Source organism: Tachypleus tridentatus, chromosome 6 (genome assembly GCF_004210375.1).
Source record: "Tachypleus tridentatus isolate NWPU-2018 chromosome 6, ASM421037v1, whole genome shotgun sequence".
Classification (NCBI taxonomy): Eukaryota; Metazoa; Arthropoda; class Merostomata; order Xiphosura; family Limulidae; genus Tachypleus; species Tachypleus tridentatus.
This window is the reverse complement of record NC_134830.1, coordinates 51,858,241-51,880,155: the sequence shown is the minus strand read 5'-3', so window position 1 is coordinate 51,880,155 and position 21,915 is coordinate 51,858,241. Positions and strand designations below refer to the sequence as shown.

Here is a 21,915-nt window from a genome sequence, read left to right as displayed (position 1 = left end):
ACCTCTTTTAAGATCTATGTATATATATTCGTTTTTTACATTCGAGAATATTCAAAGCTGTGTTAGATAAAAATGGATAAGGTTTTAAGCGCCTCTGTGATCCAATAAAAGCAATAATATATAAATTACAATATAAATTTAAAATATTTTTTTCTTTAATTATAACTTCTTAGCTTTAGCATTTAAGTTACACAATAAAACCAACTTTTTTCTTCTGAGACTAACAAAATCAGGGGGAACTAATCTCCTTTTGGGCCACAAATAAAGAGTACTTTCACAAACCACCACTATAAATGGGTAAGTACCATATCGTACTGACCAGCAAAACAGAATACTGTGAAATCACTATTTTCATTTTGTGTTGAAACAACTTCATACGCTTCACCATATAACAACTCATTTGGACCCAGTACGTTTATGGTACCTTGTATTATATAATAAGGTGAAAAACGGTATTAAATGTGAACTTACACGAGATTCAATTCAATACGTGATGAGGAGATAATTATCAGTTGATTCAATACGTAATGAGGAGATAATTATCAGTTGATTCAATACGTGATGAGGAGATAATTATCAGTTGATTCAATACGTGATGAGGAGATAATTATCAGTTGATTCAATACGTGATGAGGAGATAATTATCAGTTGATTCAATACGTGATGAGGAGATAATTATCAGTTGATTTTTTAAAACTTTGATGAAAATTTATTTTACCATAGATTATCATCGAATTCCTGTTACTAAATATGCAGTTACTATACATACGTGTACAATATATACATAAGAAAGATGTATTACAAAAAGAAAAGAACTCTCAAGGCCCCTTCTCTTGATACTTTAATCGTGGCGAATAAAGTACGTAATGAAAGCTGTGTACTAAAAGCTTTATAGATAAAACTTCCAGATGTCCTTTTCAGAACCACCAACTGTAGTAGTAGTAATTAGTTCTCTCTCTTTATACACCACCTTGTGGTAAAATGAAAGGTGCTTCCATGACTAAATGAAGGTTCCTAGCATTAAGTGTATACAGCGATGTTTGTGGTATATAGCTAATCAAATTATCCAGTTCACTACATCACGCACGAAAAAATAATGTTTTAAATGTAAAAATCAGAGTAACCTACTGAATCGCTAACTTCCAAGTATCTACTTGTATAAACCAACTAATAAATGTACGTTTTGTAACTGTAACAGTTAAAAGGTTATAAGTATCAACCAGTGAACGTATGTTTTATGACATTAAAATATCTCGTTGTATTCATCACATATTTTCATGTATTCTTTTTCACCACAAACATTACCATTATGAAACTAGTCTTTATTATAATGTATTCACACCAAATACTAATTCCAGGTTTAAAGTTAAATATTGAAACCAATTTGGTACCAATAATGGTAGCAAAAAAATATTTAACATCTTGACCTCACCAACAAAGCGGTAAACAATGTTTAACACATTGACCTTACCCACAAGCAGTAAATAATGTCTAATACCTTGATCTTACAAACAAAACGATAAACAATGTCTGACACCTTGACCTTACCAACAAAGAGGTAAACAATGTGACCTTACCAACAAAGCGGTAAAATAATGTATAACACCTTGATTTCATGCAGTTAATTATGTAGATGTAAGGTTATTATCATTGGTGGTCTAGTGAAACAAAGTTCCAAACTTGTTTCTCAAGGGCGAAAAGGAGTGACAAGTATTTCAGATACTTTGGAACCCGTATGTATCGTTTATGTCGGTATTACTTACGTTACTGCGTTGTAGTATCTCGGACACTGCCTACGATGAAATTCAAATATACTGTATATCTTATGTAAACTTTTTTTTTTTTCGTTTGTGGGAAAATGAAAAAGTTTGTGGATTTTTTATTCAAGTACAGACTGCTAGCGCCTGATAACAGCCCCAGTAAAGCTATCAAAACGTCTCTCTGATAACAACAACAAAAAGTACTATTTCAGAACGATTAAACTTGTTTGAATATATGTACGTATTATTGATTTCAATATAGTTAACTAACATGTATATGAGCAGAAATTCAGTTATATAGCTTATTCCCCAAAGCCTACGTAACGTGATAAATAATCAGCAATTCTCAGCAAATAAACAGTACTATAGAGCCCCGAGTATCATATTATATGAAACACTTGATCAATTGCCCAGAGTGGCCTAGTTTGGTTTGGTTTATTTTGAATTTCGCGCAAAGCTGCACGAGGGTTATCTGTGCTAACCACCCCTAATTTAGCAGTGTAAAACTAGAGGGAAGGTCGCTAGTCATCACCACCCAACGTCAACTCTTGGGCTACTCATTTACCAACGAATAGTGGAATTGACCGTTGGTTATAACGTTCCTACAGCTGAAAAGACTCGCATGTTTGGTGTAATGTGGTTTGGCCTAGCAAATCAGGCCAACAAATCGCATCAATGTTGCCCGGTTGTCAAGGCCATTGCCTTTTATGAATGACGTCCCAGCTGAACTTTTCAAACGATATATTGTTGTTGTTTTTTTGTTTTGTTTTCCATTACAGTGAAAACAAAAACCTGTGAAATGAACGTTAACACATTTTATGGCGCAAGATTTCAGTTACTCAGAGACATGAGTCTCTCATGGCAGATAAGGAACGTATAATATAAATAATCAAAGGATTAATAAAAATATTTGAAAAATACTGTATCGTACGAAAAAAAAAAACTGTTTCAAACCTCACCAGCATTTCAAGCACATTTTATGCCAAAGTCAGACAGGTGTGTACTGTTTACCTTTATTGTAATTTGTAAGTACGTGAAGGTACAATCCTGTCTGCGATCTGACACTTAGGAGAAACAGTTATTGATTTAGTTAGGCCTAACCTTCGGTTAAATTAATTATTTCTGACAAATTGTTTGTTTACTAAACACAAAGACACAAAATAGATCATTTGTGCTCTGTCCGATGTGGGTACTAATCCACTAATTTTAAGGGTTATAAATGTTAAACCTTAATTATTGCTCATATAAAAATATAATAATCTACAGTCATGTAAGCCTGTGTATTTGTGTAACATTTTTGGATATATAGATATTTAATCTCAATTTCAACAATACTGAGAGATTATAGGAATATAACTAAACAATTAAAACTGAAGAAAAGACTTTTCAAGATCTTCTGTAAATGTAATTCTACAAAAATGCATATTCTAAGTGAGGAAAAAGTAAGGACACCCTACCCCCTAATAGCTAGTGTTACCCCTTTTGGCTGAAATAACTGCAGTGAAACGCTTCTGGTAGCCATCTACCAGTCTCTGACATCGCTCTGAAGAAAGTTTGTCCCACTCCTCAATGCAGAATTCTTTCAGCTGTGATATGTTTGAGGGGTTTCTTGCATGTACAGCCCGTTTCAAGTCACCCCACAGCATCTCAATGGGATTAAGATCTGGGCTTTGACTTGGCCATTCCAGAACTCTCCATTTCTTAGTTTTCAGACAGTCCTTGATGGATTTACTGGTATATTTTGGGTCATTGTCGTGTTGCAGGGTCCAGTTCCGCTTCAGCTTTAATTTTCGTACAGATGGTCTCACATGATCCTCAAGCACCCTCTGATACACAGTAGAATTCATGGTGGATTTTAGGATTGTGAGCTGTCCAGGTCCTGCTGCAGCAAAGCAGCCCCAAACTATGACACTTCCACCTCCATGCTTCACAGATGGTATGAGGTTCTTTTCCTGGAATGCTGTATTTGGTTTATGCCACACATGTCCTCTGTTCTGGTGTCCAAATAATTCAATTTTGGACTCATCTGTCCAAAGAACATTATTCCAGAAGTCCTGATCTTTGTCTACATTCTCTCTGGCAAACTTCAGTCTGGCTTTGATGTTTCTCTTAGAGAGCAAATGTTTCCTCCTTGCACACCTCTCATGCAAGTTAAACTTGTACAGTCTCTTTCTGATTGTAGAGGCATACACTTTCACATCAACAGTAGCCAGAGCCTGATGTAGGTCCCATGATAATATGTTAGGGTGTTTGGAGACCTACCTCTTTTAGCATCTTGCGGTCTGCTCTCGGAGTGAATTTGCTTGGACGACCAGACTTGGGCTGATTTCAACATCTTTTGGGATATTTTTAAATCCCTTACCAGACTCATAAGCTGCTACAATTTTCTTTCTGAAGGCCTCAGACAGCTCTTTTGCTCTCACCATGGTGCTCAATCTCACTTCAACAGTTGGGAGTACACCAAACTAAATGCCTGAGGTCTAAATCGAGCAAGCCTTATTCAAAATGCTGAGTAACAATCTTCTAGTCATGTGCACCTGGTGTGATACACCTGTGTGTGAGTTGAGCCATTTTAAGTGGGAACAAATGTGGGGATGTCCTAACTTTTCCTCAGTTATAATATGCATTTTTGTAGAATTACATTTACAGAAGATCTTGAAAAGTCTTTTCTTCAATTTTAATTGTTTAGTTATATTCCTATAATCTCTCAGTATTGTTAAAATTGAGATTAAATATCTATATATCAAAAAATGTTACAAAAGTACACAGGCTTTCATGGGGTGTCCTAACCTTTTCATGTGACTGTATATAATGAAATACACACTTTATAGCCATGTAACCAGTAGTAGCATGTACGAACGAATAGGCATATGAATTTAAAACTGCTATCATTAAGACAATAAAACATAATCCGGATAAATCTTATTGATTCTTGATATGATATTAAAATGTTAGAGTTTAATGTTTTCATGTCAGCTAAATAAACTGTATGTCAAGATAAGTAATCAAATTTTAGTAAAACTTAAAAAAGAGCATGGAAGCGATTCTCAAGTTGGGGGCTGCGACTTATTTTTTTTATTGGGGAGGGGAATGAGAAGCGTCTGGAAAATGTTTCGTTCTTCGCTTTTTTTTAAAGCGATGTGTGTCGTTGTCATCAGTGATTATATATACATATATATATAAAGATTTAAATGAGTTGTACGTTTTTATTGTATTCAGAGACAAAAATGGACACGACCTAAAACGTTTCAGAAACACCGATTCATGATTTCTTTTAATAAATTATCTGTTGCCCACATAACCAGTCTGTAATTATTACACGTTCTATAATCGTCTCGTCTCTTTGTAAATATTTTCGATTATTGGCATGCGGCACGTTTGGTCAATAAAGCGATCATATGATGTCATTACTTAATAAAATATTCATAGTTTAATATTATTTCGAACGTCTAAAATACATAAAAAAGGAACCTTCAAAACAGAAACGGATATTTAGTGAAGGGCCAAATTCAACCGTTAGGGTTTAATATCTTCTGTGAAATAAGCTTAGTTTGTATCACTTTTTACTAAAGTAGCGTAAGAATAAACCTACTAACGAAAATTCTGGAGTGAACACATTATTTTAAAAATGCGATTATACATCAGGTAAACGGAGGAACTCACCACTGTTCTTATCTATCTGAATTGGCATAACTAAATAATTTTTGCCTCAGTGGCAACAGTCATAATGATAATTAATGTTGAGCGTTTGTTCCTTGGATATCACTATTAAATTCCACCCTTTCCTTTAACGTATGCTACAAAATATACTAACACATGCTAAATGAATTGTTAAGAAGTTCTATTCACGCACACTAACATAACGCCTCTACGCTTTTATCTTTCTCAAAACAAGCACAGTGTGTGTGTGTCTCCTGCAGTTAACAACTAACAAATGCATGCGCTCTGCATGTTTTACATGACAGAAAAGCTTCTGCTATTTTTTCCACCTCAGTTCGTTACAAACTGATATGTTTTTGAACTACAGTCATTGAAAATATTTTTCTTTTGCAACTGAATACAATATGGAAAACAAAATCACTTGAAAATTAAGAATAATAACAAATAAACATCTCCTTTTATTGCTCTGCTCAAACTCAAAAGTCTTGCCCATAAGGGAACTACTATGCGTTTGGTTTATGGAAATAATACAATTGGTATTTATTCAAGGCGAGGGGACTCCAATGGGCTAACACCACCTCTGCTGGTAATAAATAAAAAACACAAATATTGTTTTTAAGACTTGGTATAATGATAAATCAAACTCTCAAGGATAAGGATAGAGGTAAATGAGGTGATAATAAGTCTATGTTGGAGAAAATACGCTTTTATTTTTTCATGCATTACTTCTTTTATTAAATTTTTCTGACCCAGAATAATCTGTTGGAAGGTCGATACGTTATTCACCATTTTAGAATTCAGAGTGGATATGCAAATTTTGAATATTCACTTAATATTGGATAATATTATGTAAGTAATTTTCCAAATTGTTTTTATACTCAATAAATTTCCATTGAAAAGACTGCCCGGAAGGGAGGGTGGGTGGTTCAGGTTCCTGTACCAAATATAAAACAACTAGAAGGTCCCTTCTCGACGTATCAAGCCATATACATTTCACCAATCAGATATCAGAGTAACAGAACGAAGATGTGACGTGTACCTTATGGATAAAAACGGTACCAGACGTGTATTAAGATATCCATTTGTGAGGAAGATCTTACGTTTCGACTAAATTATTTTATTTGAATTATTACTACTATAGTTCGATCGCTACCATTTTGTTATTCCATTACAACTAAACACAACATCCAACCTGAGTCTGTGATGACCTGTCTGTGTTAAGCCTGTAACACATGCAGCCACAGCCATACTGAATATGATCAGTCCAAAAGTCACATGGGTTGGCAGAAGCTGTTGACGAAACTTGGCTGTTCTTGTATCACAACACAACAGTACTAAAAAGGAAGTGAATCCAACGATGAACTGTAAAACAAAAAGCAATGGTTCAGTTGGAGACCAAAATTACAACTTCTATATAAATTACTCTCTTTATAATACATCTTACTTAGTTTGGTTTGAATTTCGCCTAAAGCTACACGAGGGCTATTTGCGGTAGTCGTCCCTAGGAGGACAACTAAATTAAAAAAGCTGAAATTGATCTAACTTTCCAATAAAATGGTCATTAAGAAAAATCAAATCAAATGTGTGTGTGTGTTTTCTTACAGCAAAACCGCATCGAGCTATTTGCTGAGCCCACTGAGTGGAATCGAACTCTGATTTTAGCGCTGTAAATCCGTGGACTTACCGCTGTGCTAGCGAGGGCAAATCAAATGTAAGTGTTGACAAAAATTTATTTCTTCATTAAATAATACAAAACTAATTTATTATATATAAAAACTCAAAATAATATGTGATCAGTGTGCCTAGATTTCCACGTTACGCCTCTGCTACCGGGAGGGCAGCTGGTCATCAACACCCACCGCCAACTCTTGGGCTACTCTTGTATCAACGAATAATGGGTTTGACCACACATTATTGTACAGTCTCTTAGGTGTGAAAAAAAAAAGTTGTGGCCAAAAATGGACTGACTGTGCAACTTAAAGAAATGAACTTACAATTGGCGGCCAAACTGGTAGCTAAATCTATAGCATTGATAAGAATTTTACTGTGTATTCTCCACACACACACACACAACGTGCCCTGGCTAACTAATGAATGAATATTAAAATTAATGCTACAAGTTTAGCTACCAGTTTGGCCCCCACTTTTGAGCTCATTCATTTAACTCAATGTTCAATACTCAAGACTTTTGTTTTTTGGCCTCATCTTTTTATCAAACCTATGGGTCCCCCTCTGATTTTAGCGTTGTAAATCCGTAGACTTATCGCTGTACCAGCTGAACTCAGCAGATAGCCCAATGTGGCTTTGCAATAAGAAAACACACACACACACCTACGATATTTTTTATTAGGTCTTGTACAAAAACGTTGCACGACAAAACAGTCACCAGATCACGGTCTATAATGTATTTAGATACCAAATCTCATACCTAACATTACAGCCCGTGCCCTGGTAGCTGTTTTTGGGTGCAATGTGTTTTGTTAACATATATTTACCCAATCTTAATTTGTTACATAAATCTTACAATAAATGTTTATTTTTACTATATTCTTGACTTTTTTGATAAACAACTGTTATAATTCTGAACACAAACTGTAGGGGGCCTGGAGTGATATTTAAAGTATGAAACCTGGACAGTGTTAAAACGTAGACATATCTCATCTGCACCTCACTAAACGTTTCGTCTGTAATGGTTAATATCTAGAATAAATATACAATGTACGCTTGGCATTGCCCATGCTGGCGTATTACATCACTTTGTTCTGGTAGCAACTTTCTCCGCAATTTTCTTGAAGGACCAACTACAAACCAGTAGGTAACTTACATTATTTTAATAGCACTATCTACACTTATTAATTTTATTACAGCTATTTTTTTTGCATCTACATATTTATTTGTTATTACTATTTTCACAGTTACATGTATCCTATTTTTAGTTGTTATGAATACTCAGTATCACAAGGGAAGGAAATTGCATCACAAGTTTTTAAAGCCAAGTTCCTGCCAGGTTTTTACTCACATTTTTTTTATCTACAATTATCTCATAATTAATAAAATAATGTTAGTGTTTTAACTAATTATTTATTTTTTATCATATACGTAAATAGTAAAACTGCTTCCCAAAGCTATCAGGTTATTCAGATAAAACATTTTATTATGCGTTGGTATATTATGTGAAACAACGCATTTTGTAATATATTCTGGAGGTGCTATAGTTAAACTAACAATACGAGGGGAAAATATATACAAGCATATATAGTAGTGTAAAAGGTTTCTAAATTCAACGTTTAGCCCGTCTTCAGATATCGTGGGTCTAATGTGAAATGTTTGTATTCATAAAACAAATAAACGATGTATGCACCAAACATGGTTATATTCAGAGTTGGGGTGACGCGTTACTTAAGCAACTTGTTACTGTAACACGTTCTCCGCTGGTACAGCGGTAAGTCTACGAATTTACAACGATAAAATCAGCGGTTCGATTCCCCTCGGTGGACTCAGCAGATAACCCAATGTGGCTTTGCTATAAAGAAAACACAATATTGTAACACAAACGACTAACAGAATAGGAATGTACCTCTCACACACACAAACTTTACAACAACGTAGGCAGTCGTGCACTGTAATATTACTACCTTTTTCAATTATTATCTACTGTAACATGCTCATTTCTAACAGGTGTAAATAAATTACTCTTATTTCTAGCACAAATAGTAAAATGTCCCGTTACTTTCACACTGTCCCTGTTCTTTTCGTTTTTTAAACCTGAAGTGAATTTTATTTTCCAAATCTTAAACCCATGTAAATCATGCGTCAAACACTATTCTAGTTAAGTAACTTCCAATACTAGTTTCAGGACGCTGCTTGCAAAATGATAAAGAGGTTTTAGTCTCGCTTTTATATGGCCAATTTCGCGCAGGCGCACTGTGCAGTAAGACTGGGATACGCTTGATAAAGTATTTTCCAGAAAGGATTAGTCACAACAGCTGTTTCGTAGGGTGCGACTAAAGAATTGTAACGATTAATGTAATATAACATTCTAAATTATTTATTATCTAATATGTGAGACCATTACAGTACTGGGTGACAAGTTACTTTTTAATAATGATACTAAAAACTAGCCCCATTGTAAAGAGATATTTCAGTTTTGTTTTGAATAATTAAAAATAAAGTTTCAAATATTATCTGCAGCCAATAAACCAGCGTTTCTCAAACTGTCATCCATGGTTTCTTATGAGCCCCTCTTTTTTTTTAAGTCACTGAGCTAAGTGACTAGTTGTAACACATAAACATTAAAATACTTTATGTGTTATCGTAATTACTTATTATTTTTTAATAATAAAAATAAAACGCTTAATTTTGCATTAATGCACTTTTGACTCACCCTCCAGTGACACAGCGGTAAGTCTGTGTAGTTATAATGCTAGAAACCGGGTTTCGATACCCTTGGTGTACACAGCACAGATAGTTCATTCTGTAGCTTTGCTCGAAAATTCAAAACAAACAAACTACCCTACTCTCTTGCGACTCCTCCCCTGGCGGCGCATCACTTTGTGATATGATGAACTAAAAATCTATTAGCGAGATCAATAAATTGTTATAAAACACTTTAATTACTTATATGTTAATGTAGAAGAGATTTGGTTTGGTTTTGAATTTCGCGCAAAGCTACTCGAGGACTATCTGCGCTAACCGTTCCTAATTTAGCAGTGTAATACTAGAGAGAAGACAGCTAGTCATCACCACCCACCGCCAACTCTTGGGCTACTCGTTTACTAACGAATAATGGGAATGACCGTCACATTATAACGCCCCCATGGCTGAAAGAGCAAGCGTGTTTGGTGTGACGGGGATTTAAACCCGCGACCCTCAAATTACGAGTCGAGTGTGTTAACCACCTGGCCTTGCTGGACCAATGTAGCAGAGAAGCATAAAAAATTATATATTTGAATACAACTCCTTCGAACAAGGCTTACCTGAAGAGCAAATAGACCCATGGTTGCCAGTCCAATCCAGGAGTGAAGGCTGTAAAAATGCCTAGGGTTTTGACTGTTGTTGTGAGCCTGAATGGCTGAAACTGTGCCGATAGTGATGGCCGAGATGGACAATACGAAGAAGATGGTGTGTATCACTTTGTTATATATCTTCTTGCAGCAGGCAAATTTTCTGTAGACTAGAATAGCTAAATTTAAGTAAATAAAAACAAACAGAATTTAGTATGAGCATCATAATTCCAGTGAAGTTCTTTATATTTATCAACTAAATTTGTAAAACAATAAAAAATATATTATGATTGACTTTAGATAATACTATAACCAGAAACAACACACAGGAGATTTCAGTTGGCTCAAATATTACTCTATAATACACTGGAAAACAAGTTGAAATAGGTTAGCTCAAGTATTGTATTAATAATACAACGGAAAATGAGTTGAAAAACTTTGATCTGGCTAAAATTCCGTTATTAATACAACGGAAAACAAGTGGAAAGAGGTTTGAGTTGGCTCAAATGTTACATTATAATACAATGAATATCAAGTTGAAAGAGGTTTGAGTTGGCTCAGATATTACATTTCAATACAATGTAAAACAAGTGACAAAGGTTTGAGTTGGCTCAAGTGTTGTATTATAATACAACAGAAAAACAAGTAGAAAAAGACTTGATTTGGCTAAAATTCCATTATTAATACAACGGAAAACAAGTTGAAAGAGGTTTGAGTTGACTCAAGTGTTTATTATAATACAACGAAAAACGAGTTGAAAAAGATTTGATTTGGCTAAAATTCCATTATTAATACAACGAAAAACAAGTTGAAAAAGGTTCGAGTTGGATCAAATGCTATCATACCAAGGAAAAAAAATGGCACGATCAAAATAAATCGTTTCATATCACTTCAAATGATAACATTTCGATTAACTTAATTAATTCTTCTCGAATGAGGATATTCTTAGAAACAAAATTTGCTGCGATACAAGTCACAAAATGATGTTTTTAACAAAGTGAATATGTTGAACGTATTACTTGTTTATTGGTAGCCAAGCACAAACCTACACAAAAACTGTGCTTGTTTCAATGTTCGCGTCTTGTTTTAAAGCAGAGAACCAAAACTAATTATTTTATTCAGAGTCGAATATGAAACCATTGATTTACCCTAACACTCAATCAAACTTCACTCTCTTGAAAACATTAAAAGCAGGTATTTGTTTGTTTGTTTTGAATACAAAAATACACAAAGGGCTATTTGCGTTGACAATCCCTAATTTTAAACTGTTATACTAAAGGGAAGGAAGCTAGTCAACAGCACACGCCGCCAAATTTTAGGCTTCTTTAATCGAATATTGAGATTTGACTGTCGCTCTTATAAAGCACACAAGGCCTTAAACTGCGACAATGGGACCCAAACCGTGGGCCCTCTGATTCACAATGGGGCACACTAACCACTGGACTGCTTTCAGCCGTTAGAAACGAGTACACTTGGAGCATCCACGTGCATTGTGATAAATAACAGAAAAACAAACAATTTTTCATGTTTGACTTTAAACGAAATATAAGGAATATTCTTACACTGCTAGGTCAGTGGACTCAACAGATAGCCTGATGTGGTTTTGCTATGAGAAAAACCCACATACAAGAAACAATTCCCATAATAAACTGTAGTGTTATTTTCTGAAACGCCGCAAAGTAATCGTATAAAGTACCAACAAAAATGAATAATACAAATTTTGTCTTATATCTATACGTTAAATGTATTCAACAAGTGGTATTTGTCTAAATAACTTCAATCGATGTTCCAATAAAGTTGTTTTTTCTTTACAGAAATACAGCTTTTCATGCTGTGACTACAAATGTTTTGACAATTAAAGAGCCGTGTAAGCAACTACAACAAGGCTTAGCCGCCCAACTTAACTGATTCTTCTTCACGATAATTAATTAGTTTACAAAGTTCTAACTTGCTTTAATTAATTCAAACTATTTGATACGTAAACCAGTTCCAGACTCCAAAACATCTGGACAAATATCACAACTTACACTTGCCACTTGGAATGTGTATATGACCTCCGGTATCATCAGGAACATTACTTGCCAAACTCCAATAAAAGATACAGCAACGAACATACTTTACCAGCTGTAGTTTATAGCGAAACGTCCTAAAGAATTATGATTTAAGTTTCTTTTTATAATCAAGGCAAAAAGTTTTCGCTTAATACATGTGTATTTTCGCCCTTAATTACCGTCATTTATAACCCACGTTCTTGTATCATTCTTTCTTCTCTGACCTTTCAGTTAGTTGCTTCCTGTTACAGTTTCATACGAACGATTCAACGGAAACCAGAATAAACAGGCAGTACAGAATGGTTTAAAACGGACGGATGGAGTAGAGCTCTAACGCTCTAACGTCAACCAGAAATGTGTTTTGTTTGAACTAAACATTTTTTCCCGTTATTATCCCTGCTGTTACCAAGTTATGAAATTGATGTGAGTGGTCAACTTGATTTATCAAGTTATGAAATTTATGTGTATGGTCAACATGATTTATCAAGTTATGAAATTTATGTGTATGGTCAACATGATTTATCAAGTTATGAAATTTATGTGTATGGTCAACTTGAGTTATCAAGTCATGAAATTTATGTGTATGGTCAACATGATTTATCAAGTCATGAAATTTATGTGTATGGTCAACTTGATTTAGCAAGTCATGAAATTTATGTGTATGGTCAACTTGATTTATCAAGTCATGAAATTTATGTGTATGGTCAACTTGAGTTATCAAGTTATGAAATTTATGTGTATGGTCAACATGGTTTATCAGGCTTTGAAACTGATTATATTGTTGGACTAAAACGTTTCAACGTTTGTAAAAAATATTTCACACAAAAACTGCACAGTGTACTCCTTGGGAGTGAAAAGAGTTTCGTAGAAAGGTACTTAACGTTTAATGATTTGTGACCTTTGATCTAAGAATGATATTAACTGTAGGATAAAGTAACATGTGTAATAAAAGAAAGAAAACCGTTATACTCATTGTTACACAGTCACACAGTCCGACATAAAAATGGCAAACCGACCATCGACTCATCTCAGCCTCATTAGACGGCATTTTTAATATGTTTACGTGTACTAAAGAAACCACAGGTTAAGTACTAAAATGTGTTCGTATTGTCATATAATGATGATACTAATAATTCATATTGAAAGTAAAATACCAGATTCAAAGTTACTAACACCTTCCATTAAGTTCACGCTCATTACTTGAACTCAATCAGGAACATTTCTTCCTTTTTACGATTCGATCATATTTTGACCACTTAGTGAAGAACACCTGCTGTAACCTCTTGGGCTATTCTAATTCAGTAGTCTGATCTGTCTGTCACTGCAATATATACATGTAATTTAAGGACAACTAGAAATTGTTGCTCCATCTAGGCCATCCCATTCATTAAATTAAATGTAAAAAAAAAGATTTCAAAGCCAGTCTTTATCATTCAAATATTTATCAAGATTTCCCTTAAATAAAAGACAACACATTCCAAAAGCCAACCACTCTTAAAGAAAATAAAGCTGTCTTATTTCAAAATTATTAAAGAAAATAAAGCTGTCTTATTCCAAAATTATTAAAGAAAGTAAAGCTGTCTTATTCCAAAATTATTAAAGAAAATAAAGCTGTCTTATTCCAAAATGCGTGTCCTATAGTCTTATCCCTTTCACCATTAAATACAAGAAGTTGATCCATCAACACTATCAATTCCTTTAACGATCTTAAACACCTCAATCAGGATTCTCTCTAACACTTCTTTTTAAAGAGATAACCATGTCAGAGATATTAACCTCTTCTTATATGACAACTTTTCCATCATCCAAGCAGTCCTCCTCTGAAACGTTTCCAACAACTCAATGTCCTTTCTAAGGTAAGGCACCCCTGAATGAACTCAGTACTACAAATGTGGCTTAAATAATGACCTCTACAGCGACATCCTAATCTCCGTAGACTTATATTCAGTATTAGCTCTATAATTGCTGGGACAAGAGGAATAACATTAGCCAACCTGCAATCTTCTGACGCCTATCAATTATACAAGTGAGGAAATACCGTTTGAACAAAAAGTTTTATTAATATTTAAGCTTCCCTTTGTTTCTCTTAATAAGCTCTTGTTCGATCTTGTATCCTTCTAGTGACAGCAGATAACTCAATGTGCTTTACCAAATTACATTATTTGTTGATATTAGAGTAAAGCCACATTGAGTTATCTGCTGTGTCATCCGCAGGGAATCGAATTCCGGACTTTATATGAGTGAACTGACAGCTAGTGGTGAAAACTATGCTATTCTTCGCTAGATTTTTAAAATGCAAACTGTCTTTCTACCGATTAATAATACGTTTTTGAAATAAACCATGTATGCATATGTACTCATGGGTCTAGAGTGTAAACTTAATTGGATCCTTGTGAAGTTCTATATTTACACCCACATATACCTCTGTTCTGTTGTACTATCTTTCTGTCATAAAACACAGCAGATAACTCAATGTGGCTTTACTCTAATATCAACAAATAATGCAATTTGGTAAAGCACAAACTAATTACGGATTGTATACTTAATCAATTATCATACAGCGCTGTACAAAACTTCATCCTCGATAGAAAAAAAACCTGTGTTTCTGCACGTAACATGCCACGGTGGGCAGATGTGTGTTAACTTGCCATTAGCATGGTCTTTCTGGTAAGTATAGTGCATACTGCCAGGAAAACGAACAATTTGTGCCAGAGAATTAGGATAAGATCTCACTAATAACATTACAACAGATACTTTGTGTCCATTCTAGAGAATTCCTCTGGATTAATACCCACTCTAGAGAACTCCTCTGGATTAATACCCACCCTAGAGAACTCCTCTGGATTAATACCCACCCTAGAGAACTCCTCTGGATTTCACAGCCGAGTTCGAATATGTGTGAGGAAACAAAATGTTTTTCACATCCTTGTAGTTCAGCGGTAACTCTGAGGCTATAAAACACTAAAACCGTGTCTCAACCCAAATGGTAGGTGCAGCAGTACAGATAGCTCCTTGTGTTTAACAAACAAACGAACTATGAATTTCCTTGTCTTCAAAAACGAGTGTTTTTGTATTTCGTGGCAAGCATCCCAAACTGTCAAAAGGTACAATACTTACATTCTCCGTTCAAGAAGATGAATCCTCCAGTCATGAGAACATAGTGCAAGTTAAACTGTTTGGAAGTATCGTTGGCCCAGGCCACGCCGCCTCCATAGTAAACGATCCAAAAGATGCAGAGCCCCAGAGCACCAAACAACAGGACCTCCACAAGAAACATTAACCAGCCGAATCCACATCGCATCGACAGCGAATCCTGGTGTTCAGTCGCGCTCTGTTTGTTCCTGAAGGGAAAATAATATTTTATATATTATTTGCCTGTTACTTTATATAGTTAACAATTTCTTCTTGCATAGAGCTCTATTAGTTTGACATATCAGGAAAAATATACACAATTTTTGTTTTACAGTTTTTTTTCCTGTTATTCTCTTTTAATTTGACTGAAAGAAAAGACCACAGTTTACTCTTGTTCTTCAGTGAAATGATTATCACGTTCAATTAATGTTAGAATATAGTCAGTTATTAAGCATAACGTTTGTATCGTCTGGAGATACCTTTTTATTTTATTTTATAGTACACTATAAGAAAGTCGTGTTGTCCTTGTTCGAACACTAGAAAGTAGAGCTTTTGTTCGCTAGCAACTTTCTTAGATTTTTATGACGAAAAAACAAAACAGGTGTTCCTCACTACAGCTTGGCTATCAATGTTGAAAATAGTTTTTTTTTTTCTTGAGATAACAAAATCTTGTTTCATCGTGATCTCACTTTGTTAACCCTAATGAAAGAGTTGTGGGATGACATATTAGTAATTTTACGAATATGTGAGTGTGGGGAGACGCTAACTACTCGGATACTAATTTTTTCTGCTCTGTAATTGGTTGAACTTATTAATAATTCAGTTACGAACGACTTACTAGTGTCCCCTCTCCCCAGTGCGGACTTATACTGCAATAAACCGGGTTACGATACCCGTGGTAGATAAAGCACTGATAGCTATCTCTTTGTGAAGCTTTGTGCTTAATAACAAATAACAACAGCGACATACAGGTAGATACTGCACTTGTGTACTCCAAGAGAACGGGGAAGCTGGGAAATGTATAGGAGCTCACTGCTTCGAAGACAGGGAAATCCATTCTCGGCGTCCCTGATTGTTTCTTTGTTTTGAATTTCGCGCAAAGCTACACGATGTAAGACTAGCGAGAAGGCAGCTAGCCATTATCACCCACCGCTAACTCTTGAGCTACTCTTTTACCAACGAAAAATGGATATACTGCCACATTATAACATCCCCACGGCTGAAAGAGCGAGCATGTTTAAAAGAACTTGGATTCGAACTCGCGACCCTAAAATTGCGAGTCAAAAACTCTAACCACCTGGCTATGCCAGTTGGGTCTCCTAGGTCCATGGAAGGTCTTAGTAGCCCCCTATATGCATAATAAGTCTGCTTTCTCCCTTTCTTTTCATAATAAAACTCAGAGGAGCTGTGCCGGAATTTATATACAAGTCATTACTTCACCATTTATTGAAAGGATTAAGTTGTGTAGAAAGTAGTTTGCACGGGTTTGCATATAAAAATTACGTCATCGCTGGTTTGAAACTATTTTGTATATTCTGGTACTGTTTTACATATAAGATTGTTGAATTATTTAAGTGAAGAACACTAAATATAGAATAAATGTCATATTATTTTGGATTTGTTGTTTCTGCTGTTATAGTTTTTATTAGTAAGAGACTACAAATAGAAAAAACTGTTTGATGTATTTTAAAACGAACTGAAGGTCTCAAAATGCTCCAAAAAGGTTTCAAAATGAGAAATTTCATTTTCATTAATTTTCAAGAACAAAACAATAATATTTAAGTTAAGAACAAAAATATTACAACAATGAGAGCAAACAACAAGGACTAGAATCGGTTTAAACTAGAATATTCTTTAACTGCCGAACTGAGACATCAACAAAGACTGATAGCTGACCAATGTTAACAGTAAACACAAGTTACGAGGTTACGCCCTCCACTGGACAAAGAAAGCGAGTTGATGTTATAAATTCAGGCACGCTGTATATGTTCTGTTCTACTTGGTTTTCATCGAGCTTGTGGGTTTGCCAGTATGTTACTTGTCGCGAAGTCAGTTTGAACCTTAAATATCCATGGAAAAAAGAGAAATTCCCGTTTTGGGTCGACATTTTGACCGAACAGATTTCTTTGGGATCTATAAAAAGTCATTTGGCCTAAGTGATAATCATTTATTTATCTCGTCTTTACAATGATCTTTGTTACTTTACCACTTAGCATTCGTTATCCGTGTAACTTTGTATATGAACTAACCACATGGTGGCGTTTACTTCATAAGGGAAGTGGGGTAAACAGTCAAATCACCATGCGTCTGTATCAAAAAATGCTGTGTGTTAGTGGCCTGGGTGTGGCCCAATGCTTAGTGTGCCTAGAGTGCGAATCTAAGGGTTCGTGGCTCGTTACTGCAAAATTTGTCACTAAGGAAGTTAACAACGGCTATAAGTTTTATCATAACACGTGCACCAGACAAGCGATCACGTGTTAAAATTCAAGATGTACACACTTATAAATCAGTGTAGCAGCTCCAATATCACATTTTTAATACTCTCGTACTCATCTCCCGCCACGCTAAAAAAATGCAGTAATTTCTTCAGCAATACGTCACCTTCTACTTATTTTCATCAAAGTTATTACTTTCTTAAACCCATCATTCCTCATCCTTCAGTGTCCAGAACTTTATTTTTCATTTTTTTTCCCTGTGCTAATATTTTGTCATCAACATATTAGTTACGTTTGCACATGCTCTATTCAGATTCAATAGTCTTTCCGTATTTGGGACCTTATAGTTACGTCGCAACTCGCAACTGCGTCAACGAACAAATTCGTTCTTTCAACTGTCAGAGCATTATAAAGTGAGGGTTAATTCCACTGTTTGTTCGTAAGAGTATCCCAAGAGTTTCCGGATTAAAATTGTTGGTTTTGCCTGGAGCAGTTAACTTCAAAAGATGAATATTTGAAACAGTTTCAAATAATGTTATTAATCTAACTAAAACACGAACCATTGTAGGTAGTAGGGGACCTCTTATACCTCTTCCCTGTTTGTGTGTGTTTTCTTATAGCAAAGCCACATCGGGTTATCTATCTGCAGAGTCCACTCATTTCCATTTTCAAAAGTTGAGAGACTTGTGATATAAGGCTATAAACGTAGTTTATTATTTAAACAAAGATTAAATAAAAGTGGAAACTTGGGAAAATGATGTTTCTGTATTTGGTTCTCCTCAGATATTCTAAATTTCTGTAACTTTAGTTTGTAGTTAATGGGATAACTACAACAAAAACCGAACATAATTGAGAAATTTAAGAATTAAATGACTAGCTTTTATAGGTTATATCAAAATTCATTTTTTGTGACCGGCATACTGGATTAAACTAAATTATTTGCCCCCTCAAGTAAAATATACAGAAAATAAAACGTTTCATCTCTAGTTACGGTAACCAACACAATGTAAGATATTCCGCTATTTGTTTATATTTTCTGAGTTCAGAATTTTGTGGCACGCTTATTGCTTTACTTTCTCAATTTAAACGAAAAGCAAACAAACAAGTTTCTCACTTTGCAACATATAAATAAAAACTCGGCAAACAAAAGCAGTTAAAGCTATCTTCTTTTTCCCAACGGTTCACCTAACTCACTATGCAACCGGAAACTCGTCACGACTTTTTGTGCGTCCATGCACGACTATGATGAATTATTTCACAGTAAAATATGAATGAAGGCAGCAGTTGTCCACGTTCATAATACAGCGAAAGGATATTCACGACTTACTAAAAAAGAAGTGAATATTTCAGGATAGCTTTTGGTCACGACGAAGAAGAAGATGGCAGTGATGTGAAGTTTTACTTCGGGTCATGCTATCCTTTGCCAGTCTTCATGAACACGAGACAATATTTTAATATACGTATTTTATAATGATACACAAAAACAGACACAGTAAACTATAAATTATTAGTAGAGCTAAAATTAAGCGTGTGTACGTTTCTGGTGATATTATTAATTTCCCCACTAAAGCAATTGGTTCATACGCCGATATATCGTAACAATTATTATTAAAAGTGAGTACTTCATCGTGATCTTGGTTTATGATATTAAACTGCAGGCGTCGCCACGATTTTCATGGAGAGATCATTTCTGTTGTTTGTGCATGTTCCTTGCATATGTGTACATTAGTGCTACCAAATTTCGTGAGAAATATTCAAAATAAATGGCACTGCTGTTTTATGGTGACTGGCGAGGCGGCTTAATTAGAATGTAGAATATGTCAAGTGGGCGGGCCGGAAAGATGACGATGGTGGGTGTGCTTTTTTATTGAAAAGGAGCGGGGATAGGATGATTCTAAAATTGTTATATGGCTCATTCATTGACCCAATCAATCACTGAAACCACTCCCACAATAATTTTTTCTAGTTTGGAGTAATCTATTATAAAAAATAAAACAAATAAGCTATCGCAAATAAGTAAAAAAAAACAACAAAAACAGCGCGGAACTCTCGAAAAACTAAAACGACTTAAGCATACAAATAAATAAAAACGACCCAATTTCACTTGTTATAAGCGAACTTGGTGACTCTGGACTGTACGGTACACACACACACTTAGGTAAAACCATGCGCATTGTGATGAGAACACGGTGATGAACGTGTTATATGGAAATAAATATTCATTTCCATGTTTTAATAATACATTCACTATCTTCCAGTCATTTGTTATAAATGTCTAGGTAGTACACAATTACTACCTAGACGTTGTAACGCAAGTATTTACGTTGTAACAACGAGTACGAATAACTGGAATCGATTCCAAATTCCGAAGGTTCATAGTTTCGAATGAGATTTGGTGAATAAGAATAACGTACTGGAAGTTCATCTAATGGGACATGACCCATAACATAAAAGGACAAATATGAGTTTTGGAAACACCAGCTAAAAGGGTTTACACTGTTAACGTTGGGAATATCTCTATTTAAAGTAATTAAATGTTAAAATAAGCGTCACCTATTGAAAAGAACAGTCAAACTTTCATGTAATTCTTGAACCACACTGGAAATGAACTTCTCAAGTCGAAAATTATCATTGAAGAGAAAAACTACACACCCCCAGTGATGGGAAAAGTTTAGGTTCATCTATCAATTTAAATTATTTCATGGACTTTAATAAGGTTAATTTTGTTGTTCTCGGTTTCACTCAGAGTCAAAACTCTGAACTACTTAGAGCGCTCACTGCTTAGAGTAATTGTTGAGCATTTCAGTCATGCTGAGAACCGTTCAACACTAACATGTGGTAAATCTACATTTTCATTGTTTATGTTACGTCACATTTTGATATGTAAATAATTGTGTGATTAAGTCCTAACAATTAGGTGAAGAATATCCTGTTTGTGAAATAATATTTGCCATTAATATTATTAGTGTCTGTTCTGACGTCATTTCGAAAATGAATGTTGAGCTTTGTCTGCTTTTCAAACGGGAAGTGATCGCTGTAAATGGGAGGCAGGTGAACACCCGGACAGACACCATGGTTCGCAATATGTTTAAGATGTACAGTTAGAACCCCGACAATAAGAGCACCTTCCTGACTGCATACAAATTCCATTTATAACAAGATATCCTTAATATTAAAGCCTCACAAAGCTGGTTTCTATATTAATCATACATTTCTGTAAGCCCCTCGATCACAAAGCTGGTTTCAACAGGTCTCAGAGGGTTTGGTTTGTTTTTTCGAATTTATCTGCGCTAACTGTCCCTAAAAACTCTTGACTTTCAAAATTTCACATCAGAAGGTGATTCGAGTCCGCGATTACTTGTGTCCTTTAGTCTTTAGTACTGGTCTCAAAGTTTCAAAGTAAAACTTTCAGAGTTTGAACTACTAAACATTTTACATTTATTTACTGTGCTTATTTTACTACCAACGACTGAAGCAGAAATAGTTTAAAATATAACAACAACAAATCACCACTTGTGTCATTAAACTGTTAACGTAACATTCTAATACAATACTCTAGACAGCAACAAAAACTGTGCACAGAAAAAACCGATTTGACCCCTGGAACTACAACACTATATGGAATTCGTAATGGAGAGAAATCGACTTGAAGTAAAAATGCATCTCAAGAGGGCTGGTATGGGTATTAATACTTTTACCAAATAAAGCAGAGAACAACGTTTCGACGTTCTTAGGTTATCTTCAGGTTAACAAAAGATGTTAACCCAAAGATGACATAAGAAGGTCGAAACGTTGTTCTCTGCTCTATTTGGTAAAAAGTATTATTACCAATACCAGCCGTCCTGAGATACACTATATGGAATTTGTCAACTTT

The 21,915-nt window shown here is 34.9% G+C and overlaps 1 protein-coding gene across 1 annotated transcript in view; it reads right to left on the bottom strand.

Annotated features, from left to right (window-relative positions):
- Positions 1–21,915, bottom strand: part of LOC143252494 (plasma membrane ascorbate-dependent reductase CYBRD1-like) — a 43,496-nt gene that overhangs the window by 8,210 nt on the left and 13,371 nt on the right. The window contains exons 2-4 of the mRNA XM_076504718.1: positions 15,592–15,815; positions 10,397–10,602; positions 6,613–6,782 (exon numbers count right to left, since the gene is read on the bottom strand). Of these exons, the coding sequence (XP_076360833.1) occupies positions 6,613–6,782; positions 10,397–10,602; positions 15,592–15,815 (600 nt within the window). The remainder of the gene's footprint in view (positions 1–6,612; positions 6,783–10,396; positions 10,603–15,591; positions 15,816–21,915) is intronic.